Source organism: Somniosus microcephalus, chromosome 24, assembly GCF_052327205.1.
Source record: "Somniosus microcephalus isolate GS21.2 chromosome 24, FLI_Smic_1.0, whole genome shotgun sequence".
NCBI classification, from domain to species: Eukaryota; Metazoa; Chordata; class Chondrichthyes; order Squaliformes; family Somniosidae; genus Somniosus; species Somniosus microcephalus.
Genome location: NC_141010.1, coordinates 36010646 through 36037919, shown reverse-complemented (window position 1 = coordinate 36037919; position 27274 = coordinate 36010646). Strand labels below are relative to the sequence as shown.

The following is a 27274-nucleotide window of genomic DNA, read 5'->3' as shown; positions in this document are numbered from 1 at the left end:
TCCGCATGTTTAAAAAAAAAAAAAAAAAAAAAAAATTCATTGGGGGCCAGCATTTATTGCCCATCCCTAATTGCCCTCGAGAAGGTGGTGGTGAGCTGCCTTCTTGAACTACTGCAGTCCATGTGCTCCCACAGTGCTGGTAGGTATTATAGTTTCTTGTAGCGATTGTGTACAACTGAGTGACTTGCTAGGCCATATCAGAGGGCAGTTAAGAGTCAACCACATTGCTGTGGGTCTGGAGTCACATAGAGGCCAGACTGAGTAAGGGTGGCAGATTTCCTTCCCTAAAGGACCATTAATGAACCAGATGGGTTTTTACGACAGTTGGTAGTTTCATGGTCATTATTGATGCTAGCTTTTTAATTTAATTTAATTTAATTAATTAACTGAATTTAAATTCCCCAGCTGCCGTGGTGGGATTTGAACTCATATCTCTGGATCATTAGTCCAGGCCTCTGGATTACTAGTCCAGTAAAATAACTGCTAACACCACCTTGCAAGGTGATGTCTGATGCATTTAAGGGAAAGTAAGTGAAACACATTGAGGGAGAAAGGAATAGAAGGTTAAGCTGATAGGGTTAGATGAAGAGGGGTGGGAGGAGGCTCATATGGAGCATAAACACAGGAATGGAGCAGTTGGACTGAATGGCCTGCTCCTGTACTGTACATTCATGTAATCTATGTAAAAAGAAATGGATTACATTTTTACCCGATAGAAATCTAAGTGCCTGTGGTAGCTAAAGCCCATTTTGATGTAACAGGAAAACTGATTATTACCCGCCTAGGAGGTGGACTTGATAAATAATTAGTGCTGCACTCTTTTTATGTTTCCTCATTTTAGACTGTTGAACAATTCTATTCGAAGTCCTTCGTCCTGAAAGTGATAGCGCTGTTTGTCACACCCAGAACAGTGGGAGCCCGTGTTCTTCTGGACAAACAGCAGCAACTGCTGTGGCCACAGAAGGAAGTATATGAAGATGCCGGTTCTAGCGGCGACGAGGTGGACCTGCCAGTTGGCAGCAGATCCCACATCAGCTTGGCCTGTGCTCCCGGAGTGCACATGGTTCAGACAGGATTAGACCTGCTCGAATTTTTAAAGCTCGAAAAGGCGGGCAGTAAGCCCGAATGTCAAATTGAGACGGAGAAAGGTGAGCTTTGCTGCTACGGCAAGGGGAGGTGGATTTTCAACCTGTCCAAGCCCATTAAAGTGAAGACCCTTTTCTCTGGGTTTTACGCAAAAAAGAATGTCCAACCCACCACTGAATCAGGGGGGAATTAGAAAGAAACAAAATGTGCGTACAAGGTTGTGAGATATGAACGTAGGTTTAATTGGATGAGAGTGAAAGCCAAAATCCATGGTACATTACTGAGCAGATAACTGTAACCACATCAAGGGCATGTATTTTAACGAAGGAGAATAGGGCATTTTATGCATTGTAATTTTAATATTCTGGTAGGACATTTGTTTTGTTTTAGCTGTAACCATTTGTAGTAGAGTATGGCTATACTGCTAACCATTCGCTTAGTGTTTAAGGCAAATACTGGGTCTGGTCTGCTATTGGATGAGATCAGTTGGTCATGAACCAGGGTCAAGACTACTGTAGCCTTCTAATGTGTTCTGTCCCAGCTCACAAAAACAGTGGATAAGGTGAGAGAGAGCGCTTCTACCTACTGTGGGAATCCACCCCAATAGAACTGAAGGTCTACATGTAGGATTAAACACTCAGATTTGGTCCAGATCAATTTGGAAGAGATCGATAGAGAATTGAAGTGTTAGCTTGTCTTAAATACAGTTTTTTAAATTGTTCTGAGTGATTATGCCTCCGTATTGCTTTCTATTAAAGATGTAACTGCACAACTGCTTCAATAAATGAGATACAGCAATCTGTTTCATTGATGTACTTGAACTATAAATTATACTATCATAGGCCCCAGACAGTTTATTTGATAAAATGCATTGCCCAAGGTGATGCTAAACCATACAGATCAGAAACAATCCAGGTGCAATTTGTGGTACTGGTAGCTTATCTCACTAGGAGCAAAGGGAGGGCATCACAATTAATTGCCCAGTGACAGCTGCTGAAATTGGAAATCTTAGGTAAGGACAGGGTCAGGCTTGGCTGTAATTTATACGTGTTCCCCTCTTCACAGTGGCATACCCTGTTAACACTCAATATCCAGACTCGCACAGCAGAACTTCCATTATCTAATGATAGAAACTGGTGGATATACGAGTCGGCACGTTTTAACAAGCTATACCCTAGGCACAGTAATAAATAAGTACAAGTCCAAAAAAAAAAGAATGGGATTGAATCTTTAACTGTGAGGTCGATTCAAGTCAAAACAGGCAGTGCAGGGTGATGCCATCGTGCACAAAGTGTTAAGCCATTGGATAACTGGAGCACAGTAATAGAGGTTTCATTATTATAAATGCTCACTGAAAGGCTGGAGATCTACCAGCACCTGTAGAGGGAATTGGTTGGATGGGGGATGCCATTGCAGTGGCAACTTCACTACAGCTAAATGCACACTTCACCCAAATTGGGGTACCAGTCTGTTTTAGGACCAAATGTTCACTTCCCTCCCTCTTTATAAGCTTCTTATAATTTGCAACAAAATTGTGTGAACACAAACATAAAAAGTTAAATGTGGGTGGGAGGAAACTGAAACACTACAATAGTTAATCCTCGTATGCATGTCTGGCAAGGACAGGATTGATGCTTCCCATGATTTACCGAGTATTTAGTATTAAATATAATTTTTAATGGGTGGGAGGAGGCTTGGGTGGAGCATAAACACCAGCATAGACCAGTTGGGCTGAATGGCCTGCTTTTTGTGCTGTGCACTATGTAATAAGCACAGTATTCTAAGTAAAATGTTCTTAAAATCTATGGGGTCAAGTTCTTTCAGTGCAATTTAGGCTCAAATGGCTTCCTTTGGCAAAGAAGTAACTGGGCTGTGGAGTCAGTGCATGTGCTGTACATACCAGTGTGTGGTGCAGGGTGGTGATCCACAAATCTAACTGCATACAGAAATCTCCAACTCTGCTTATGCGGAGGGAAGAAAATCCAAGGGGTTAGTCTGATCTCTACAAGTAACGGGCTGAAGGGCAGCACTGACAAATGCTCATCTGGACAAAGGAATGGTCAGTGGTGGAAATCTGAGAAATAAATGTTTTACAAGCGATTGACATAAACACACTGCAATAATATGGCAAAGTGTAAGGCTACTTGCTCCATGACTGACAACAGAGCAGTAGTGAACAATGAGGCCTTTGGAGCCAAGCCTTATATATCCTTAAAAGGGGTGAGAGCGATTGGGAGTAGGAACAATAGAATACTGACACCCATTGTTGCTATGCAGAGGCCAGGGATCAAACCTGGGACATTCCCGCCCCACGTGGGTCCGTGGCATTGAATGAGCAGAACTATGTATAGAATACAGCGCCTGGGTAAATGCAGTGGCATAGCCTAAACTCAGATTCAATTTGTCCTCGGTGCCAAATAGGGAAAATATGGAGATACACAGCACAATAGCTTCTCTGTATCTACCCTTTCGATACTTTTATTTTAGATACCTCAGCTCACCCCTCAACCTTTGAAATTCAAGGGAACACAAGCCAAGTTTATGCAACCAGTCATAATTTATCCCATTAAGCCCTGGTTTCATTCTGGTGAATCTGCGCTGTACCCCATGGCAAAGCCTTCCTGAGGTATGGTGCCCATAACTGAACGCTGCAATCCAGATGGGGTCTGACCAAGGCTCTGTACAACTGAAGCATAACTTCCCCCCCTTGAGATAAAGGCCAACATTCCATTAGCCTCGGATTACTTTTTGTACCTGCACACTAGCTCTTAATGATTTGGGTACCTGTACACCCAAATCCCTTTCCTACTCCATTAGTCTTTTTTCCATTAAGAAAATAATCAACTTATCTTTATTGGATCCAAAGTGGATGACCTCCAGCTGCCGGTTCTGTCCATTCACTTAATCTATGTCCCTTTGCAATTTCCCACACCAATCTATACAACTTACTGTGCCTTCTAACTTGAAAATGCAACTCTATTCCTTCATCCAAGTTATTAATACACATGGTGAAAAGCTAAGACCCCAGTACAGATCCCTAGGGAACACCACATTACCCAGAGTACATTCCCTTTATCCCAACTGTCTCCCACCGCCCAACCAACTTCCAACTGATGTGCAAGGTTACCTTCAATTATATGCACTTTTATTTTTCCCTAATAATCTCTTGTGTGGACCCTCATCAAATGCTTTCTGGAAATCCATATAGACAACATCCATAGACACTCCCTCGTCCACAATGTTGGTAACCTCCTCAAAACATTCAACTAGATTAGTCCGGTATGATCTACCCATCACAAATCCGTAAGGACTCTTTGATCAGCTCAAGTTACTTTATCCCCGATTATACATTCCAGTAAAATCCCTACAACTGATGTTAAACTGATGGGTCTGTAGTTTCCTAGTTTTTTTCCTCCGTACTTTCTTAAATAATGGAGTGAACATTTGTAATTTTCCAATCCAAAAAAGGTACAATTCTTGGTGAGTTTTGGAAAAATTTGACTAATACATCTATAATTATCCCACCTGTTTCTTTCAATACCCTAGTGTGGAAACCATCAGGTTTTGGAGATTTGTCCCATTATTTTCTCCATGACCATTTTCTTAAGTTATATTAAATCCAATAAGTTCCTCTCCTTGACTTATTGTTAGGTTTCCTTATACTGCTGGTATTTTGTCCTTTTTCTCTACACTGAGAAGATACACAATAGTATTCATTTAACAAGTCTGTCATTATTATTCATTCTAGAATCACCTGCACCTGCCATTAGAGAGTGCGTGCGTGTGAACATCAGATGAGGACAGGTTCAAGCTTAGGTTATAGGTACATGGCCTAGCACCACTTGCTGTTGAGGCTCGCACATTGGGCCAGTTAGGTGAAGCCCTTTGAGGGCTGCATAACCGCATGTGACAATGCCTTCAGAGCAAAGGGAGGGGGGGGGGGGGGGGAAAAGAGAAAAAAATCTCTGATGTATTGAAAACATTATTAATTGAGCAATCCTGTTTGTTTTATTTTTATTTAACATTCACTTTGTACATGGATACTGTACAGAGTGTACATATTGTACAGCAGTAAAACATTGAGAAATGATACAATCAGAACAAAGTATGTGCAGCTTAATGTACATCACAAGGCTTACCAGGGAAATACATTACACAAAATAGGAAACATATTCAAAACCCTTCATGAGGTGCAGTTAGAGTCTCACCATCAGGACCCCTTAAGCATAAAATAACTACTCGGAATTAGAATTAAGTTTTAAAATTCTATAAATGTTTGACTATCTGTATTCAAGGACTGATGATATTGGGGGAAATCATTGTTGGGAGGAGTTATGGAACCACAGTACAGGAAGCTGAAATTAACAGTACTGTAAAGACGTCATTGACCCGGCCCTCCAACAACAGTTAGTTTAATTGTGAAGTTGGTTCAACTTTCACACTTTCAGGCTCAGTAACTCCTCTAGGCCAGTTCCCCAACAGTTCAAGCTAGAATAAAGTGTAAAGAAAAAAATTGTACAGAACAATGCATTAATGCTAATAACTTGGTGTTGATTTGTTAAAAAAAAAAGTCTGACAGTCTGTATTTGGCAATTCTCAGTGTGAAATCAGGCACCAAACTAAAAATATCGGCCCTACCCATCAGCAATTAGACGTCACATTGTAAATTGAGTATTATCCAAAGTAGTATAAGTGTCTCCTTTCCCCTCTGCCTCCCCAACTCCCCCCCCACCCCCATGAACATGACTGGCCTTGTAATAAAACAAAAATTGCAAATGATTTTCAAAGCCAGAGAACACAAACGTTTGCAAATACACATCGACACAATGTTTGAAAAGCTTGGTTAATGATTCGGGTATAGATTATTGTTCTGAAGCACCTCCACATCAAAAGGTTTATCTGCCTCGTGTATTTTCACTTTTATTTCAGGTTTTCAGCATGTGTTTACCTTTTTATCTAAACCCAATGTTTCCTTTATTCCTCCAGTTACTAGAAGTGAACACATACATACAGCTTAGATCTCTGCTTTGCGTGTATATTATACTCAGTTTACAGGAGTGTTTGAAGTACCCCATTCTCTGAAGGAAGCTGGGGAAATAGATCAAACTTTTCGATGTCACTTCTAATTTTTCTGTAGATTCTTGGTTTGAAACTGAAGTTGGAGCCTTTAAATTTCCCCAACTTTTTAGGAATCAGTGTTGCACTGAACCAGATGCACCATCAAGGTCCTAGATTCGATCGATCATCTTTACTGAGTCCAAAGATGTGCAGGTTAGGTTGATTGGCTATGATAAATTGACCCTTAGTGTTAGGGGGATTAAATACGTGGGGTTACAGGGATAGGGTGGGATATGTGTTGGTGTAGGGGTTACGGGGATCGGGTGGGATATGTGTCGGTGCAGGCTCGATGGGCCGAAATGGCCTCTATCTGCACTGTGGGGTTTCTGTGATTCTGTGAACTGTTCAACTAGAGCAGCAATTTCGTCACTAAAATTGGCTTCAGCTTCCCAGGCAAATGGAAGATACAAAAATGGCCAGGGATGATGGCCATCATCTAGTGGTCCCTGCTGGGAAGTGGACATCAGGCAAAGACAGGATTGTGCATGGCTGGAACAGCCTCAATGATTGAATAGTTAACGGGCACTTGTCATTCTTGATGAAGTACGAGAATGACACCAACACCTGTGGAACTGTATGCTTTCATGAACTGCTACTTACGCTATGTGGTTTGCTTGGGGTGGAGAGGGAATGTGGAAAGAAAAACCAGAGGGGGGGGGGGGGGGAATCTTTAATTTTTGAAATCTTACAGAAAAATATACTTTGTTTAGTGGACAAACGGGAAATGTGTAGCAGGGTTTTAAGCACTTAAAAAAAAAAATCAGTGGCATTTTTAATGAATAGTTTTCTTTTTTTTTTTATATAAAGATTTAGTGTCAGACCAAGGTGCTTTTAAATCCCCTTCCCCTCAAATGCCTGTTTAGAAATGAGCTCCTGATAGCTCAGTGGATAAATGGCCACATGGTGTTGCATTAAAACTGTTCTATTCCAAGGATTCTTAAACATGTAAGGAGAAAAATATTACAATTCCAACTGGTGCAACACAGAAAGATTCATTAACATTTTCTCTCAAGCCAGTTTCCTTTGAACTGTTTCCACCATCACATAATTCTATGTAAAGAAAAAGAGCACTTGTTTAGTTTATAGATGGGAAGTGAAACCCTTACTCGTACCACACTAGTAAGAAGCTTAAAAAAATATTTGACTAAAGTACATCCTTAAACATATTCAAAACAGTAGTCTGGTATCATTAACAAAAAAAATTAGGTTACATATGCCAATTTTGCAATGTCAACATTTGATCCTGTATTTGTTTTTATTCAAGGTTACACATTAATGCTACAACAGGGGGTAATCCTGCCCAGGCAATCTTTTCTGCCCATTTATCACAACCTCCCCACTCCCAGTATTGCTTTAATCAAGTTACTATGGTGCAGATTACTAGGATAAAAGTTATACACCTCTCTGCACCCACCCCCCCCCCACCCCCAAAAAAACCAAGCAGCAACATGAGAAACATCTTTATGAAGCCAGGGTTGGACTTAAAAAACACTATAAAACCACAAAGCAAGGTGCGAGAATAGGAGGCTCAGCCAACCTGCTTTCTGGGATTGGGAAGGTCTTTAATACCTTAAGCGCATATATTCAAAAAAAATATTCCTTTAATGTCATTGCGAGCAATTTTTTTTTTTAGAACTATGCATCTCTGAATATTAAAACTTTTTTTTTTGAAATGTAAGCAATATCTTAAGGTTAAAAAGAACAGTAGGACATGTAACTTACCCGTTTGTCATTCCAGACAGTTGAATTAAAAGTTTGTTATAATTTTGCACCAGTATGCTGGCCAATCTTAACAGAAAGGTTTCACTGTAATGTCTGGTTTTCTTTAGTGCAGAATTCTGCAAAAAATTCACAATCTTGTAATAATTTTATCAGCTTTAAATAAAATATTTAATGAGTTCAGACAAGCCAAATGGCACATTCCCACTCCCAAATTTAAACTGAACGAAGGTAGCCAGCCCAACACCAAAACAAATCGGACCAATTTTAATTACTAAAAAGGTGCCATTTGTAATTAAAAGTAATTTTGAAGAGGAAGGAACATGCAATTTATTAATGTGCTAAGCCTGACTAAAGTTTATGAAATGTACAAAAGGCTCATCCACACAGAAGTCAGCGCTTTACTGAGTTAAACCATAGCAATGAATTGGATGAAATGTCACAGAACTCCACTAAAATGAGGTAAATAGGAACTTTCTTTTTAATAAACCTAATACAGTAGAATCTGGAGAGGCGATTGCCCAGTGTACAGCACTAAAGAGATGCGAGGTTTGTTAACTTGATGCTTCATGGACATGAGTTGCTGGCTGTGAAGGAGACTTGTTGATGTACAGCTGTCCCTTCCAATTCTGCACACAGAAGTCCAAATGATCAGGATTTTAACACAAGACACTCATGTTTTGTGAATTATTCTACATTTACTAAAAAAAAGGCTTTACATGCTTAGATTAAATACAATTTTTCCTCAAGACAGGTAAACAACACTTTCCTTCCAGACATTACTTCAATTAAAAAAAAATCTACTCTGCAATATGCATGGAGACGGAGTATGTACTCTAAAGCTATTTTCCCTCCTTCCTATTCCCACATCACCAAAATACTCTTGCAAACTGGGAAAAATCTCAAATGCATAAACACACACACACAAAGGATCCAATGGGCCTATAAATACAAATGTACAACTTTAAGTTTATTCTTTCTTAACCCCACCCCCATTAAATCTCCTTGCCTCAGATACTATTCTACAGGTTAGAAGCCTTGGCCACTTTGCAAGCAGCAGCTAGAAACTGCGCAGTCTGTGGCAATTTGCCTCACGTATAGTGCCTCCCCCAGTCTGTCTGGTACTTAAGAACCTGCCTCCTATCGTGCAGTAAGTTTGTAAAAGAAAAACCAACCAGCTCTGCTATTGCCCCCATAGCTGAGGCAGTTCTCAAGTACAGGGTGCTTGTTTACCAAATGGTATATCTGCTCAGAAAAATTTGTAGATGGCATCAAACTCCTGACTCTGTGAGGAGACGAGTTAGCATCACAGAATCAACTCACCTAAACTGCTAATGGTGTGAATATGAGACTCCCAATCTCCCCTGGGTGGGAGGACCTGAAAGATCTTGGCAACGAATCACATCAAAAATGTGATTATTTTGGGTAAGTGAACATAATGTTCATGGGACACTGTAACTGGCATTCAGCTAAAATGAGGGGTTCCATGTTTCCTTTCATGGTAATTTTACTTTTGCACTTGTAGCTCACTATGTGTAGTCATACACTAAGCACATGCAGGTAGAACAGTTAAGTTATACATACAGAAGATGACTTCCTTAACGTGTTAATGGAGCACTTCAAAGCTTCCAGAACTTGACGTTTTGTTCAGATGATCTTTGTGCTATTATGAAATGCAATTGTATTGGTTGAGAGATTTTCTAAAACAATGAAGCTTAAAATGATGGCAAGGTTACTGCAAATCCAGTCGTAAAGCTAGGATGCAACAAAACATGCCTTTAATTGAACTGTTTTCCTCTCTTTTCCCCCATCCCTAGCGGCAGCGAGTTGAAGGTAGCACCTGTAACCGTCAGTAGCAAATGTTCTTTTCACTAGCAAGGTTGCTTACTAGGAAGGACAACATGAAAATTGGACTATGCGGAGAGGCTGGCGAAGTGAGCCGCTCCAGCAATCATTTAAAAGTTCTGAGGAGAAGCACAGAAAAATCCACTGCTTCATCAAGTACAAGCTCCATTTCTGTTTTGAATGAAGAGTGGATTTTCCTGTGCTGGAGGAAATACTCTCATTTATCTAAAAGCTCAAAAAGGCCTTTATTTACCTAACTGAAGATCATTAGCGCAAGGGACTGCATACTTCAAAATGAGGTAATCCTTTTTATTTTTAATATGATTATAAAAACAAAGCATTAATTGGTCAGCTTCACATCCTTTGACGACGGCTTATTTTCCAACAAAACATACAATTACATGAATACAAGAGGTATTCAACTGAAACATGAAAGTTTTTCCTCTAAATAGATTAAACACAGGGAAACGAGGGTATTTATTTATTTTTGCTTGAGTTACACCCAGTGACATTGAACAAAAAGTTGCGCATTAGCCAAACTGGAAGAAAAAATTCCCAGGACCAGAAGCTGAAAAGAGAGAAAAAAGACAAGTATTAGCATCAACAACCAATCTTAAAGCACCTACAAATGTACTCTGTTTGAATGTCAACTTCCATTTGGTTACAGACAGATTATTGTACTTGAAGTGAATTTTTCCCCGATAAAAGGGGCCCTTTGCGTACAAGTTAGATCGCAAAGTGGTGCAATGGATAGCACATCAAATCTCCAGTAAGTAACTCACCATTGGAAGCTGGCGTGAATAAGTTTGGCATTATTGGAAGGTTGTTTGAGTAAACTGAACATCTGGCTATGGTGAGTAACTTGGATATCATTGGCGGGCTGTGGCGAGTAACTAAGGCACTACTGGAAAGCTGTGGGTTCAAGTCCCACCATAGTCGGAACTTATCCATCCTTCAGCTGAGACACTGGACTGAAGTCCTAGCCACCTCTATTGGGAAGACAATAGGGTTGGTATTCTGGGAGAAAGAGATCAAATAAGCTGAAAGGTCTTTTTCATCTATCTAAAAGTATTTTACTCCTCTCTTGAAAGCGCTGATTCATAGTGGGTATCTCACCCAAATGGCAAATCTTGCATGTAACCCTAGAGAGTGAATGCTGTCGCGCTAAATTTATTCATGGGGGGCATCACAGCCCAGCCCGATCCAATTCTTCATTCCACACAGGAGCATTTACCAGCAGGGAAGCCTTGCTTCTACCCACTGGGCAACTGGAGGTGGTGTTGGGAGAAGGGGCTCTTACATTGCAATGTTCTATTTAAATTAAAAGCACACAAGTATACATTTTGTAACTATTAAATGTTTCAAATACTTAAAACGCACCTTCAAAACTGAAGCCACCCGGGCTACCGAAAAATGCCTTGAAAATATTATTAGCATCAAAATCTGTAACAAAAAAGATATATATATTAATTAACATAACTGTAATGAAAACAAGGATCACAAGCAGCAGTTTGTGGGCAAATCAAAACTAAAATTTCTATTTTGCATGTTTTTTCTTTTTCTACGAGTTCTCCTGAAATGACTCATGCTGGATCACAGCACCACAGGTGCTGATCACTCTCCGGTAGCCCACATATGAGCACGTGGGCGATCAGAACCAAATCTGGTACACGGAGCTCACTCACACGGATTTCCAGCAGGAGTCACTGGATAACAATCGGGGGCAGCAATACCAACTGATCTTTCGAGCTCTAGCCCAGAAATGCTGAATCCTCAGCTGAAAAGGCCCATCAGCACAGACAAGGTGCTTCTGGCTCAGCATTACAGTGCATCGAGAAGGTGGTGCTGAGCCGCCGCCTTGAATACAACTGAATGGCTTGCTAGGCAACTTCAGAGGGGCAGCTAAGAGTCAACCACATTGCTGTGGGTCTGGAGTCACATAGAGGCGCGACTGAGTACCTTCCCTAAAGGACATTAGTGAACTAGATGGGTTTTTACGACAATCATGGTCACCGTTACGGACGCTATAGCTTTTTATTCCAGATTTATTTATTTAATTGAATTTAAATTCTCCGGCTGCCGTGGTGGGATTTGAACTCACGTCTCCGGATTGATTACTCCAGGCCTCTGGGGTTACTAATCCAGTAACACTCTTGCACCCGCTCCCATAACCACTATGCTATGTAGGATGGCATGTTTAAAGCTGGATGGAAATGCTGCTGGTTAAAGGGTTGAACGCCAGCGGAGGTTTAGCAGAGAGACGCACTTACCACCAGAGTTCATGCCGTCGTCATCCAAATCCTGACCACCATCATAACGTGCTTTCTTTTTTGGATCTGACAGAATACTGAAAGCTTCTCCCACTTCTTTAAATTTCTTTTCTTCTTCTTTCTGTACCTCTGGACTGGCACTACTATGTCGATCTGTGCACAGGGAAAAGGGGCCAGTTAGCAGCGACGTGTGCTTATCTTTGCAATTTTTATTTTGTATTCTCAAATGTGTAACTTTCATATATATTCTCAGGCCATTGTATATTCACAAACATATTTCATGGAAGTGTACATTTACATACATCATTTATGAAGCCACTGATATTTTGATTGCACTATGCTTGCAGGAGGACTGCACGGATACATCCCGGTTTCTTACTATGACTGTACTTGGGATTTGTTAGGTCTAGGAATGGGGAGGGTGGACCTATTTGCTAGTTATCAATTCGGCTGGGCTTGTTGTTCTTCATGATGAGTGAGTGAGCAGCAATGAAGTTTTGATGCATCAAAGTGAAATTCCACTGTTTGTACAGTCAGCAGCATTTTGAATAAAGAAAGGAGTCCACCGATATTGCACACGCACTTTGTAAATTCAAGAGGAGAGAAGGCTCACAGCTAAAATCAGCGTTGAACAGATAACTCTCCCAAGGCTGGCAGGTTTTGGCAACCCGTTAAGTAAAGAGATATTTGCTGCACAAAAGCAAAATACTGCGGATGCTGGAAATCTTTGGATATTTGCTGTATATTTTTTTGCCACTAGATGGAGTTTTAATATTGACAGATATTTAATTATATTAGGAATCCTCATAAAATGGCAGAATTGAGCCACACAAGAAATGAATGAGGAAAAGCTCACTGCACATCGCACTGTGGACCTAAATAAACAGGATTTACAGACTATTTTACTGTTCTTCTACCTTGTAATTGAAACATATATTTCTTCTGCTTGTTGAACCTATTTCATTCTGAATGTACCAGGGAATTTTCCAAAAGATCACACTAGGTGGCAGCCTACTCCAGAGTAGTCAACTCCACATGCAAAGTAGTATCAGATCTTGAAACAATTTGGCCAGAAAATATTTCCCACAGCAGCATGGCCAATTCTTCCAAAATACGATAGGTGGCATGGAAGAGCTCTTTGCTTTCCATTCATATAAATGATTTGTATATAGGCACGAGGGGAATAACACTGAAGCATAAGATGATACCAAATTAGGCGCCATGGCAAACTGAGATAGAATGCAGGAGACACATACAAGTTAACAGAGTGGCAGATGCAGAGAAATGTGAAGTAATATATTTTGAAAAAAAACCCCCAGTAAAATGAAATATAACCTAACTGGGTACGATTCTTAAGAGCACAAGAACAGAGGAATCTAGGGGTATATAGATCTTTAAACATGAGAGTGCAGATACAAAATGCTATAAAAAGGACGAGAGAGATTTGGCTTTACTTATTTGCACAAGACATCAGTTAAGCCACAGCTGGGGCATACTCCATTATTGGAAGCACAGTAGTCAAGGAAAAGGTGCAAAAACATGATGCCAGGAATGAGAGACTAAAAGCTCTGATCCCGAAGAAGAGCTCAAACAATCGGGGCATTCTGTATTAGAACAGAGAAGGTTAAGCGGGTATCTAAGTTTTCAATGTTACAAAAGGTTTAGAAAAGATAAATAGTGAAAGATTGTTTCTACTGGTTGGTAAATCAGAAACAAGGGATCTAAACTCAGGTCAATCACTCGGAGAGAGAAGCGCGCCTGTGTCAGGATAGCAAACAGAAACCGGTCATACCTGGATGATGCATCAGTGCCCGCTTCCTGTAGGCTTTCTTAATTTCATCTTCTGAAGCACTTTTGTCAACACCAAGAATTTTGTAGTAATCTTTTCGTTTGCTCTTCTTCAGTTCGAGTTGTGCGCTTTTAAGAAGCTGCTTGTGCTCTAATAACAGAAAACACAAAAATAAAGAAACAAATGTATGGACTGTGCTTCGCCAAGGGGTAAGAGTAATAATTAAGCAGTTTAATTTTAAACAAATTCAAACACATTACTTATGTTTTCATTCAGGGCCTCCTTCATTTACAGATGCTTTTCCTCTGCCTCCAATTTCCTTCGCGTATTAGGGTTTTTTTGTGGACCTTTCCCATGTCTTTTCATCCTCATCTATTTTCACATTATTTTGTTTCTTTTTTCAAAATCTTTCCATTGCATCACTGAGATTTTTAATTTTTTTTAATTAAGCAGTTTACAGGTCATTCAACCCATTAACTCTTTCCGCATGACTGAAGTCTGCCCCACTTTCGCCATTTTATCCTTTTCCGATTACACTGACATACTTGCTTATGAAGGATATACACCCGAAACATTAACCCGTCTCTTCTCTGTGCAGGCGCTGATGGACCTGCTCCATGTTTCTGTTTTTATTTCATTTAAGGTGCAGTTAACATTTTCTATTTTTTTTCAGCTTTCTGCTATCCAAGCCTTTTACCATTTGAAAGTCAAGAATTATACACAAGATTGATCCAGAACTGAACTGGAAATTTCCAAGTATCATAAGCTGCCTTCTTGGTATCAAAACACTAAAATATAATTTAAATTTAACTGATTGATCAAACTAGATCTATTAACAGACCATTCATAAAGTCCAGAGTAGTAATTAGTTACAGCATCACAAGCAAAATAAATAAAATGCAATACCCAACCAATAAAGACATGGTTAATTAATGCTCTATAAAAGCATGTGTTCTAAAATATGGTAATGACTGTGTGCTGCCTGGACGAGGGAGTCTTGAGCCATTTTAAAGTTGTACCTATCCACCCTCAGCTCCCTCTGCCAACATAAAACACATAGTTTATGTTACTTTTTGCAAAGTTGTTGCGTACCCTTCAGAGTAAGAATTTATTCTATTGGCACAAAGCTCCAAAGAGTCAGCATTTCACAACTTATAATAATGCTTACAAGTTAACAATAGTAAACTGCCCTCCAAAATTCAGAGACTCGCAGCCAAGGGTAAACATGATGTCTGGGTAACACGCTCTCACTTGTGATAAAACCCATTATAACTCAATGACACTAATTCAGGAGGATACAAGGAGCACAAATTCAGACTAGTGAAAGACCAATTTAGGACTGACGTCAGGAAGCTCTTCAGACGGCGCAATCAACATACACACACAGAATTGGCTCGAGTAGGGCAGTGGAAACAAAAAAGCTTGCAATCATTTTAAAAGCAGTTTTATTCAGTAATGGGGGACTGTAGGTTCTTTCTGGGCGAGGTAAATTGCCTCTCACATCAGGATGCATCCTGTGACATGCAGTGTGTTGAGAAGTTATTAACCCTTTTACATTCACAAAAGAATATGTAAGCCAACTTTAGAGATAAAAAAATTCAAATAGCCTTAGTCAGAGAAACGTCTGCAGTTCCTAAAAGTTTGGTTATGCAATTTAAAAATAAAACTCAGAGCAAGAAGGCCATTCAGCCCATCAAACCTACTGCATTCAGAGCCATTCATGAATACTCTATCAGCGACTTCCCTCCCACCCATTTGCTGACCTGTACTTTATGGAACACCTTCCACCCCCCAAAAAATAAATCAAGCAGTGCTAATAATTTAATTGAGAAAATATACTTTGGTGACGAGAGAAACAGGATAGGCTCTGTCCCCGAAATGCTGGGAGAACGGGACACACCTGAAATTAGGTAAATCACACAGCTCTAACAACCAAACTCACTGGGTAAGTGCAGCAGTACACCCTAATGCTAATGCCACCAGAAACAGCTTCCAGGGTTGCCTGCAACACAAGCCACTGAGGCTCACTGGCTTTCACACGATACCATGCACACTGCACTTTGTACACCACCAAAATAATGCAGTCCAAGTGACGTAACCAAGAAACACCAACAAATAATAGATGGATTCTGCTTGCTTTGTGGAGCAAATATTATTTTGCGAGACACTGTTTAGTTTTGAAGCTTTACATCAACATGGCCTTTACAGAAACATCCACTGCAAGGTCTTGTTATTTTACCTTTTGTTTTTTCTGTCTGGTAAATTTTCTCATAATCTCTTACAGCCTCTTCATATTGTTCTGTATCCATATAACTATAGGGTATAAAGATAAATAAAATGTTAAAACTTAACATAAGTAACTCTGCCAGCCAGTGCTCCCAGATTCCCAGTGTTTAACAAAAAGAGAGGTCCTGAAGAGTCTAATCTTCACGTTCACATTCTCAGCCAATTGCAGCTACATTAACGTGAACTTGACACAAACAGTATTATTTTTGCCTCTAAGTCAGAAGGCTGTGGGTTCAAGCCCCACTTCAGGACTTAAGCTGACATTTCACTAACAAGGAAATCATACGTTAGAGCTGATGTCTTTCAATGAGAAGTTAAACAAGAGTAGTATAACGTGGATAAATGTGAAGTTATCCACTTTGGTAGGAAAAACAGAAAGGAAGAGTATTATTTAAATGGTGATAGATTGGGAAATGTTGATGTACAAAGGGACCTGGGTGTCCTTGTACACCAGTCACTGAAAGCAAACATGCAGGTGCAGCAAGCAGTTTGGAAGGCAAATGGTATGTTGCAAGAGGATTTGAGTACAGGAGCAAGGGTGTCTTACTACAGTTATACAGGGCCTTGTGAGACCACACCTGGAGTACTGTGTGCAGTTTTGGTCTCCTTACCCAAGAAAGGATATACTTGCCATAGAGGGAGTGCAGCGAAGGTTCACCAGACTGATTCCTGGGATGGCAGGACTGTCGTATGAGGAGAGATTGGGTCAACTAGGCCTGTATTCACTAGAGTTTAGAAGAATGAGAGGAGATCTCATTGAAACGTATAAAATTCTGACAGGGCTAGACAGACTGGATGCAGGGAGGATGTTTCCCCTGACTGGGGGGTCTAGAACAAGGGGTCACAGTCTCAGGATACGGGGTAGGACATTTAGGACTGAGATGAGGAGAAATTTCTTCACTCAGAGGGTGGTGAACCTGTGGAATTCTCTACCACAGAAGGCTGTGGAGGCCAAGTCACTGAATATATTTAAGAAGGAGATAGATAGATTTCTAGACACAAGGGGCATCAAGGGGTATGGGGAGAGAGCGGGAATATGGTATTGAGATAGAGGATCAGCCATGGTTATATTGAATGGCGGAGCAGGCTCGAAGGGCCGAATGGCCTACTCCTGCTCCTATTTTTCTATGTTTATGTTTCTAAGAGGCCCCGTCTGCCTGACCAGGTGGATGTAAAAGATCCCACAGCACGACTGGAAGAGGAGGGAGGTGCCCTGGCCAACATTTTTGCTTCAGTCACCACCACCAAAAATAAGGTAAACGGCCATTCATCCCATTTGCTGTTTGTGGGACCTTGTTGTGCACAAAATTAGCTGCTACATTTACTTACATAGTAATGGCGATTGCACATCAAAAGTAATTAATTGGATGTAAAGCGTTTTGCAACGTCCTGAGGACATGGTAAGGCACTATATAAAACAAGTTCTTTCTTTCCCCCTTCAGTGTTACCTACAGTTTGGTAAAGAATTGGCACTGCCTCCCAGAGAATGCTCTACACACTAAAAAAGATTACATCAAACTGTGTGCTTTGCAAGTTAAATATACGTTTGTACTTGCTGATATCAAAAGGAATCAATTCCCATGAAGATTTAAAGATATCAGGTTACAAACTAGAACACAGTGTTACAGGTTTACTTCAGTACTATAGTTCAGGTTTAAGGAAATCTTCTTGTGAAGGCAGAGGGCATGGCTGAGGTACTAAATGAGTACTTTGCCTCTGTTTTCACTAAAGAGGATAATGCTAATGTCACAGTAAAGGAGAAAGTAGAGAAATTGGATAGGATAGAAATAGATAAAGAGGAGGTAGTTAAACAGCTGGCAGCATTCAAAGTAGAAAAGTCAGCGGCCCAGATGGCTTGAATCCTAGGTTGCTGAGGGAAATAAGGGTGGAAATAGCTTTGGCCATAATCTTTCAATCGTCCTTGGATACTGGAGTGGTGCCAGAGGACTGGAGGGGTGGAAATGTCACACCCCTGTTGAAAAAAGGAGTGAGGGATAAACCAGATAACTACAGGCCAGTCAGGAAAAGTTGATACGGCTGTTAAGAAAGCATATGGGATCCTTGGGTTTATTAATAGAGGCAGAGTAGAAAAGCTAGGAAGTTATCGTAAACCTTTATAGAATCACTGATTAGGCCCCAGCTAGAGTACGGTGTCCAATTCTGGGCACCACACTTTAGAAAAGATGCCGAAGGTCTTGGAGAAGGTGCAGAGGAGATTTATCAGAATGGTACCAGGGATGAGGGACTTCAGTTATGTGGAGAGAATAGAGAAGTTGGGATTGTTCTCCTTTGGTTAAGGGGGGGGGGGGGGGGGGGAGATTTAATAGACCTAGTTCAAAATTATGAGGGGTTTTAATAGAGTAGATAGGATAAAACCATTTCCATTGGTATGAGGGGTGCTAACCAGAGGCCACAGATTTAAGATAATTGGCATAAAATCCAGGGGGAAATTAGGAGAAAGTTTTTCATAGAATGAGTTATGATCTCGAATGCACTACCTGAAAAAGTGGTGGAAGCAGATTCAATAGTAACTTTCAAAAGGGAATTGGATAAATACTTGAAAAGGAGAAATTTGCAGGGCTATGGGGAATGAACAGGGGAGTGGAACTAATTGGATAGCTCTTTCAAAGAGAGGGCACAGAGACGATGGGCCGAATGGCCCCCCTTCGGTGCTGTATGATTCGATGATTGCCAGTTTCTTTCAGTAAAACGCTTGTGGGGACTGGGTGTCACGGTGGTTAAGACATTGTTCTTTTACTTCGAGTCCAAAACCATCACAGTCTGATAGGAGCCCATAAGAGTGGTATGTGAAATATAAAACCTCAATCCAATTCCAGTGGATGCAGTAAGTCAAACCAAATGTACACTCAGATACACTGAAATGCTAACATTCAATCCAACAAACTCTTTACTCACCACTGTGCCCGCCTCATGTAAGCCTTGATATATGTGTCATCAAGTTTTATTGCATTTGTGCAGTCTTCTATTGCTTGTTGCATCTTTTTGAGCTGTAAAATATTTGCCAACCAACCACTGAACTTAGCAATCTTCAATCTAGTTCAATGTCATAAACAGATTTTTTTTAAAACTTTTTTATTTGCTACTACGGCATTTTTCCAAGTCATAATGTCAGATTGGGACAGGGCTGCATTTCTGAACGTTCAGAAGAACAGACTTTCTTTAAATATACTCAAATCAGAAAGCCATTTTTAAATGCATTTGGCACATTTCATAATTGGAACTTCTTTACTGATAATGCAGAAAACTGAAGATTCTCTTTAAACATGAGTGATCATTTCACCCCAATTATAGACATATACAATAGCTTCATAAGCTATAATTTCAATATGAAAGCATCCCAGGAGCCTCTCAAAGCGCAGCACACTTTTCAAATTTAAAGAGAACGTTATTCATACTATTCATTTATTACCTGAATTGAATTTTTTCCTTCATTAATCTTCTCCCGTCCTCTCCTGTAGGCATTGATTCTTTGATGGTTCCAATTGTTGTGATCCCTACTATTCATGTGAGCCTAGACAGTGTGTCGGGGCCAGGCTTGTGGTGTGAGGGGGGGGGGGGGAAAAGAGGCGGGAAACATCACAGCTAATGACCCAATCACGTCCTCACTTGATGGGCATTTCTAGCAGGGGTCACTGGATAGTGAACAGGAGCAGAAACTTGGCTCGATTTTCCACTCGCTACCTAACCCAGAGAGCTGAGGACAATTGCAACACCACCTAACGCAGCAGATACAAGGGCTCACCTCTGGGGCCACCTTGGTCTGTAGCTAATCGCTGGATAAACTTGATGAGTCATCAGAAAAATCAGGGGTGACTAACATATTTACCCTCATCATTGTTACAAATAATATTTACATTAATGAATAGTAAAAACCACAAGTAACTTACCTTGGAGCCCACTGTTCCTCGATTACAGTACAACTTAGCATTAGTTTTGATGTTATTTGGATCTATTTTCAGAGCTTCTGCATAAAGTTCATATGCCTTGTCAAAGGATCCTTCTTTAAAAGCCCTGTTCCCTTCTTCCTTTTTCGCTCGTAAAGCTTTAGCATTCTATTTACAGAAAGAAAACAAAGAGTGCCACACTGCTGTTTCAGTTAAAACATGTCATAAAGTAACATCTTATTTATCAGAAATTTATGCTTAACCATTAAGAATTTTCCTTTCCGTTACAAAAATGTAATCGTTCAAGACAATGCAAATGTAATTTAAAAATAAAATACCCTCTTTGTGTCCATGCATCATTCCCTCACTAAAAAGGCCCACAGGCAATCTATTCTCAGGCTCCTGAAAGACAAAGCTTAATGTTTCAGGTACAGCCACTCAATAGAGCCAAGAGAGTTCCGATGAAGGACCCCACCCAAATGATTCATCTTTATGTTCTTTTTCAGATGCTGACTGGTCTGCTGTGCATTTCTAGTTTTTATTTCGGCCCCACAGACAATTCCTATGAAATGAATGTTAAAAGCTAGTTACAGGAAACTGTGCGTTATCCGGAGGCTAACTGTCCGGAATGCTCGAGCCACCGGCAAAAATCAGGAGCCGTTTTCGTTAGTTTTTTTTTCTTCTCGTTGCTTTTTTCCTCAACAGTCAAGCTCTGCTGAAGCTGTTGCTAAGCTACAGAGACGCTTGGACTGTTTAGAAGCTGTTGCTAAGCAACAGGCTTTGTTGACAGATACGGAGCTCAAAAGCTTCCGTATCTTTCAACATTAGCGCTGGTGTGTCCGACAGTTTTGAGGGAACGGCAACAGCTCGGTCCCGTCGGTGCCGGATAGCACAAAGTTTCCTGTATCTTGAAGCTACATCTGCTTCAGCGTTGAGGAACCAGGAACAGGTACCTGTGCAATTATAGCTTCTGCCGTTCATGCCGCCAGGGCCTAATATTGTGAAGTCGGTCATGCAGTTACGGAACAAACCGTTACTGCAGCTGAATGCAATTGCAGAAATTAATGGGTAATTGTCAATAAAAATAAGATTTATGTCAAAGGGTATTTTATAGTGTAGCAAATGATTCCTTGCCTTGCTGCACTGCTGATAAAAAGTAAATCAGCACAATGAAGATCTTGGCTGAGGCAGCAGTACATTTTCCAGGAATTCAAAACATTTAATCTAGGGCGAGATAACAAGATACCTTTTGGCCAATTCGGATTATTTATGGCTTAGATTTATTAAAAACAGAGAGAAAATACCCCTCTGTGCACACGTTGCTACTGCATACATCTTGCTTCCTGTGTATGGTGTCCAAACACTTGGTTTATTACTGTCTGCAGCCACAGGTTAAAAAAAGTTATATATACAATATAACCAGGTAGCCCAACTTATAAAGTGACTCGACTAACGGACATCAACTGTCATAACTTCTGATACAAATTTCTGCAGGCATGTCAAATCTGCAGATATTATGAAGCCTTCCACTGACCCTGGTTAGAACTTCGTTACAATGCTTCTAATATTTTAAGATTCATTCACTATAGTAGCAACATGCTATAATACACAAAATTCAGTGGTGGGTAATTATAGGATGCCGCAGAATATTATGGTTTAATACAATTAGCTTTCGTCTGGTTTACAGGAATACATTCCGACAGCTGCTTGCCCAGAACCCAAATTCAGGGCTGATGTTACTATGTTTAGATATAATGCAGCTCTTAATTTAGAGATTACGGGGTAGATTTTTGCCTGTATTGCCCGAGTTATAACATATCCCGAGTGGAGAACGGGCAGGGAGGATTGTCTCTCGGTAACAAGAGCCGACCCAATTTTTGTTCCCTTTTAATTAATAGCAGGAAAATCAAGCAGGTTTGGGCAATCCTCGCCCGATTCCCTACTCTGTTTCTCTGAATGGAATCTGGAAAAACATACCAACATCTCAAAATAGCATTGGATAATATTTTAGGCACAAAATTTCACCATTATAAAGAGTTGAAAAATTAAAACAAATTACAATTCAGTTTTCCAAAAAATTCTAGATAAAGAGACAACATTCCATATGGCTTCCTCATTTCACAGCGGCTGGAACCAACTGCAGCCCTCTGGCAAGCAAAACAAAATCGAGAAGATCCAACTTTCCGTTTCCCCTCCATCCTTGCTACTTGATTTATCTCATTCTCTCTCCTCTTTCCAACCTTGGTGCTGACTCTTCATCCAGGTTTCACAAAAATAAGAGAAAATATTGCCCAGTTGCACACAAATAAAATGGAAGGAAGACAGACAGATGCTTCCTACCCTTCCTGTGACCGACACTTAAAAGAACTCCAGTCACTTTAAGCACTTCAAAAATGTCACTAAATTGGAAAAGAAAATCTCTTTTACAAAAAACAATTACTATAGCAAGAGTATTAGCAACCTTCAGCCTTTGGCCCCAAAAAAAGGCCATCAGTACCTACCCTGCAAGCGAGTCGAGCCTTTTCGTGATCAGGTGCCATCCTTAGAGCCTGAATAAAGAACTGCACAGCCTTTTCAATACAGTCCTCATAGTAAAGGCAAAGCCCCCTCACATACAGGGCATCAGCATTAGTTGAATCCATACGCAAAATGTCACTGAAAGTAAAAAAAAAAAAGCAGAAATGAAGGATTATCGCCAACACCCCAGTTATGCGGACAGATTAGAGAAGCTGGGATCGGTCTCGTTAGAGTAGAGAAGGTAATGGGGAGATTTGATAGAGGTGTTCAAAATTTTGAGGGATTTTGATAGCGTACACAGGGAGAAACTGCTTCCACTAGCAGGAGGGTTGGTAACCAGAGGACACAAATTCAAGGTACAGTAATTGGCAAAAGAACCAGAGAGGCGATGAGGAGAACTTGTTTTACGCAGTGAGTTATGATGATTGGGAATGCACTGTCTGAAATGGTGGTGGAGCAGATTCACTAGTAACTTTCAAAAGGGAATTCGATAAATACTTGAAAAGGAAGAAATTGCAGGGCTATGGGACTAATTGGACAGCTCTTTCAAAGAGCAGGCACAAGCACGGTGGGGCAAATGGCCTCCTTCTGTGCTGTAAGATTCTGTGATTCTACCTAAAAGTAACAGAGTTTAGCTGGCAGCAAACTGGGCAAAGTTACAAAAGAAACTACTTAACTAAAGATTTTTTAACAAAACTATAGACTCCCCACCAATTTTATCCTTTCTACCTTTGAAGATACGGATACACGTTGAAGTATGGTTCCATGGACACCGTGATACCTCGGCCCTTCTTCATGCGAGGCAGAACAGCGAGTATCTGCAGGCTACTTGATATGGATGGCATTACAGCCGAGCCTGATACTGTCACGCAACGTTGACATATGTGCATTTACTGGTTAACGATAAGGAGCAGGACTTTATTTTGGCTGTTTTTCCAAACCCCTCCCCCGTTTAGCCTGGCACAATGAGGCCAATTGTTCCACTGCAAGTGATGTCCCAAGTGAGATTAGTTAACTCAGCATAGACAGGAAATCCAACCTGGAACATTCTGGACTGTACAACTTAGTGTTTTACAAAGCTTAGTGCTTTACCTACTAGGCCTTTACTCACTAGGTAATCAGGGAAATGCTATCAATTATTATTTTGCAATATACTTGTAATATGCTTTTTTTTTACTCTATTGCACATCTCCAATGATATGAGTTTGTACTGTCTCAAATGCTTAGTTCCTAGTGTCCATGGGACTTGAGCTGCCTCTAACGCTTGGTAAAGAAAAAAGGGTATAAAGTTCACATTGGTGCAGTATGTATTGCTCTTTTGAGGCTGGAGTGGAGGGAGAGAAGAGGAAGTTTTACTCTACATCTCACTATGCTATAGCTGACCTGGGCGTGCCCGATGCTAACTAGGTGTTCAAAAGGGAGTCATTCCCCAGGACCAATATCCCTCGCTGTAATGAGTGCAATTGAAAAAAAATGCAAAACTACAGTGAATAGCATACTTAAACTTACAGTACCTTGCTACTGACTGGGCATCAGGGTAGCGACCAAGCAGTGCTAAGCATTCAGCTTTAAGGATTTTGAAGCGGTGGCAGACAGGAGCAAACTCAAGGGCACGATCCATACAGTATACAACCTGGGAGAAGAACAAGTCAGAGAAAAAGATATAACATAGGACACCAGTCAATTAGCTCCTTAATTCGATCAGAATTGTGAAGGAAGTTAAAGCTGCTCAATTACTTCACCATAAATACTCTTCGACTTCATTGGTCAACTAAGATATAAAGGCCTAGAAATTGGGTTGAGGCGCCAAACTGGCGCCAAGTTCGCCTGGGCGCTGATTTTTGCGCTGCGTTGGGAGTAATACCGATCCCCAGAAATTCAGTTTCAGAAACCCTCGAGGGAGACGGGGCGAGGCTCGAGGCGCTCTGCGTTCCTCTTAGGGCGCTGAAACTGAATATCACAGCGCAACGTGCCGCAGCGCCACACGCTGCGGCACGGCACGCTGCGGTACTGCAGGCCTTCCTCCCATTGTTAAGGGGGAGGGGCCTGCAACAGCGCGATCCCTGATCGCGAGTGCCGGCAAAAGAGCCTGGCACCGAGAAGTGCCGGGCTCTCGGGAAACAGCTGGCAATGCCGCGGGAGGGGGGGGGGGGGCGGTCAGGAGGCCGGGGACGGAGGTGCTGGCAGGCGGCTGCCGAAAAAGGCGGCCGCCCATCACCTCCACCTTAACTTGCGCTGCTGCCGGCACAGCAAGGCCCCATGAACCGGGCGCAGGTAGCGAACAGCGCTACAGCGGCGTTCGCTACCAAATATCGCGAACGGGGCGCTAATGGGGCACTGCGCACACCGATGACGTCATCGGTGGCGGCGCAGCGCAACAGGCTAATGCCACCATTAGCGCCCCTGCTGAATATCGCGGGAGGCGCAGCCAGTGGCACTACAGCCACTGACTGCCTCTTTAGGCGCTAACAGGTGGCGCTACTCACCCAATTTCTCCCCAATGAGTCTATTAGTAGTCTCAGGTTGAAGAAAGAGAGGATAATCCCTCGTATAATTTTTTTAAAAGTGATCCTGATGGGTGGGTGAGACTTTTTTAGAAAGGATCATGGGGGGTGCAGGTTGGCATCCATAATGCACCACAAGTCCCCGATTTGAGCTGTGCCAGTGAGGAGACATTGAGTGAAGGCAGAGTGCAGCTTTGGAGCAGGGTTATACTAACCAGCTACAGAGCAGCATTGTTAAACGTCGGAGAGAAGACCAGCACCCTCTTTTGGAAGAGAAAACAAAATTGGGGGGGGGGGGGGGGGGGGAGAAGGGAAAGTACTTTAAAAAGTCTAATAATTGAAAATCAAGAGAAGCAACATGTTGATAGAATGGAAGTTTTCTAACACCAGCTTGCAAAGCCACCAGGAAAAGACTACTTTCCTTTAATCTTCACACATTTCCAGATCCTCTAAATTAACTCCTTGAAAGTGAGCCAGTCATGAACTTGCTGAATGTTGCAACATTTAATTTTTTTTAAACATTTTTAAGCCCCAAGTTGTTACAAATTAATTTTGAATGCATTTCCAACAACATACTTATGATGGTCTGATTACCTTTCTGAAATCTCCTTTCTCAAAGCCAACTTCAGCCATTCTTTCAAACTCCAATACTGCTTCTGTGTTCTTCAGCTAGAGAAAGAACAGGACATCCAAATAGAAAAGATTCCAAAACAGGGTCAACTTTCTCAAATATTGCTCAGCACAGTAACTTATGTTCGGACTACAATAGGATCTATCATACAGCATTAAGTAACACACAGTCCTATTATGTGCCACTGATATTAATATGTCATGTCCAGATACTTCTCATTTTGCGTAAATATAAAAGACAACAGGCTGGTGTGTGTGAGAGGCACTTCACTGTAGACACTCAGCAATCTGCTCAAGAACATAAGAAATAGGAGCAGGAATAGGCCACTTGGCCCCTCGAGCCTGCTCCGCCATTCAATAAGATCATGGCTGATCTCGGGCACAAAGCCACTTCCCTGCCCGCTTCCCATAACCCTTCACTCCCCTATCTTGCAAAAATCTGTCTATCTCCACCTTAAATGTATTTAATGATCCAGCCTCCACGGCTCTCTGGGGCAGAGAATTCCACAGATTTACGACCCTCTAAGAAATTCCTCCTCACCTTAGTTCTGAAAGGGCGACCCTTTATTCTGAAACTATGCCCCTAGTTCTAGATTCCCCCACGAGGGGAAACATCCTCCCTGCATCTACCTTGTCATGCCCCCTCAGTATCTTATATGTTTCAATAAGATAATTTGTCCATAATTAAAGTATAATAAAGTATATTTAAATACACAGCTCCTCCTTCCTTCATCAATCTCATCTTGTCTATGAGGGGGGAGTTGTCTATGAGGGGGGAGGTTCCTAGAGAGCAAATAATAAAAATGACAACAGAGGTCATAGACTTAGGTAGCAGTGGGGAAATTAAAAACCAGAGCGTGTCAGGAAGGGGCAGAAGGTATGGAGTAAAAGGTAAAGTAATAAAAAGGGCAAAAGCAGGAACTAAGTGTCACAAAACATCTTTGAAAGTTCTCTATCTGAATGCACGTAGCATTCGTAACAAAATAGACGAGTTAATGGCACAAATAACTACATATGGGTATGGTCTTGTGGCCATTACAGAAACATGGCTGCAGGGTGACAATGCCTGGGAATTAAACATACCAGGTTATTTAACGATCAGGAAGGACAAGCAGGAAGGAAGGGGAGGTGGGGTGGCTATGTTAATAAAGGAAGGAATCACTGTAATAGAGAAATGATATTGGGTCAAAAGATCAGGATAATGAAACAGTTTGGGTGGAGGTAAGGAATAATAAGGGGAAAAAAACACTAGTGGGCGTAGTCTATAGGCCTCCAAACAGTTGCAACTCTGTTGAAAGGAGTATTAATCAGGAAATAGTTGAGGCTTGTAATAAGGGAGCATCTATAATTATGGGGGATTTTAACTATCATATTAACTGGACAAATCAAATTGGGCAGGGCTGCCTTGAGGATGAGTTCATTGAGTGTATTAGGGATGGGTTTCTTGAGCAGTATGTAACTGAACCGACCAGGGGGCAAGCAACCTTAGATCTGGTCCTGTGTAACGAGACAGGATTAATTAAAAATGTCCTAGTAAAGGATCCCCTTGGAATGAGTGACCATAACATGGTTGAATTCCATATTCAATTAGAGGGTGAGAAGGTT

At 41.2% G+C, this 27274-nt stretch overlaps 2 protein-coding genes across 8 annotated transcripts in view; one reads left to right on the top strand and one right to left on the bottom strand.

Moving 5' to 3' along the window:
• cnp (2'',3''-cyclic nucleotide 3'' phosphodiesterase) overlaps positions 1-1884 on the top strand; it is a 31311-nt gene extending 29427 nt beyond the window's left edge. For all 4 annotated transcript variants that reach the window (XM_085966505.1, XM_085966502.1, XM_085966504.1 and 1 more), the window contains exon 4: positions 842-1884. In XM_085966505.1, the coding sequence (XP_085822631.1) occupies positions 842-1279 (438 nt within the window). In that variant the 3' untranslated portion in view covers positions 1280-1884. The remainder of the gene's footprint in view (positions 1-841) is intronic.
• A 3764-nt stretch (positions 1885-5648) lies between these two features.
• The window catches only part of dnajc7 (DnaJ (Hsp40) homolog, subfamily C, member 7), a 61493-nt gene continuing 39867 nt past the window's right edge, over positions 5649-27274 (bottom strand). For 2 of the 4 annotated variants that reach the window (XR_015073462.1, XR_015073464.1), the window contains exons 5-15: positions 25634-25708; positions 24050-24168; positions 22520-22673; positions 20022-20186; positions 19030-19121; positions 16067-16140; positions 13831-13977; positions 12039-12191; positions 11149-11211; positions 7927-10336; positions 5649-7254 (exon numbers count right to left, since the gene is read on the bottom strand). Coding sequence is in view for 1 of the 4 variants with exons in the window: in XM_085966498.1 (XP_085822624.1) it covers positions 10299-10336; positions 11149-11211; positions 12039-12191; positions 13831-13977; positions 16067-16140; positions 19030-19121; positions 20022-20186; positions 22520-22673; positions 24050-24168; positions 25634-25708 (1080 nt within the window). In the remaining 3 variants the exon portion in view is untranslated. Of the gene's footprint in view, positions 10337-11148; positions 11212-12038; positions 12192-13830; positions 13978-16066; positions 16141-19029; positions 19122-20021; positions 20187-22519; positions 22674-24049; positions 24169-25633; positions 25709-27274 lie in introns of all 4 variants that reach the window. The other 2 variants (XR_015073463.1, XM_085966498.1) reach the window with 2 other exon arrangements.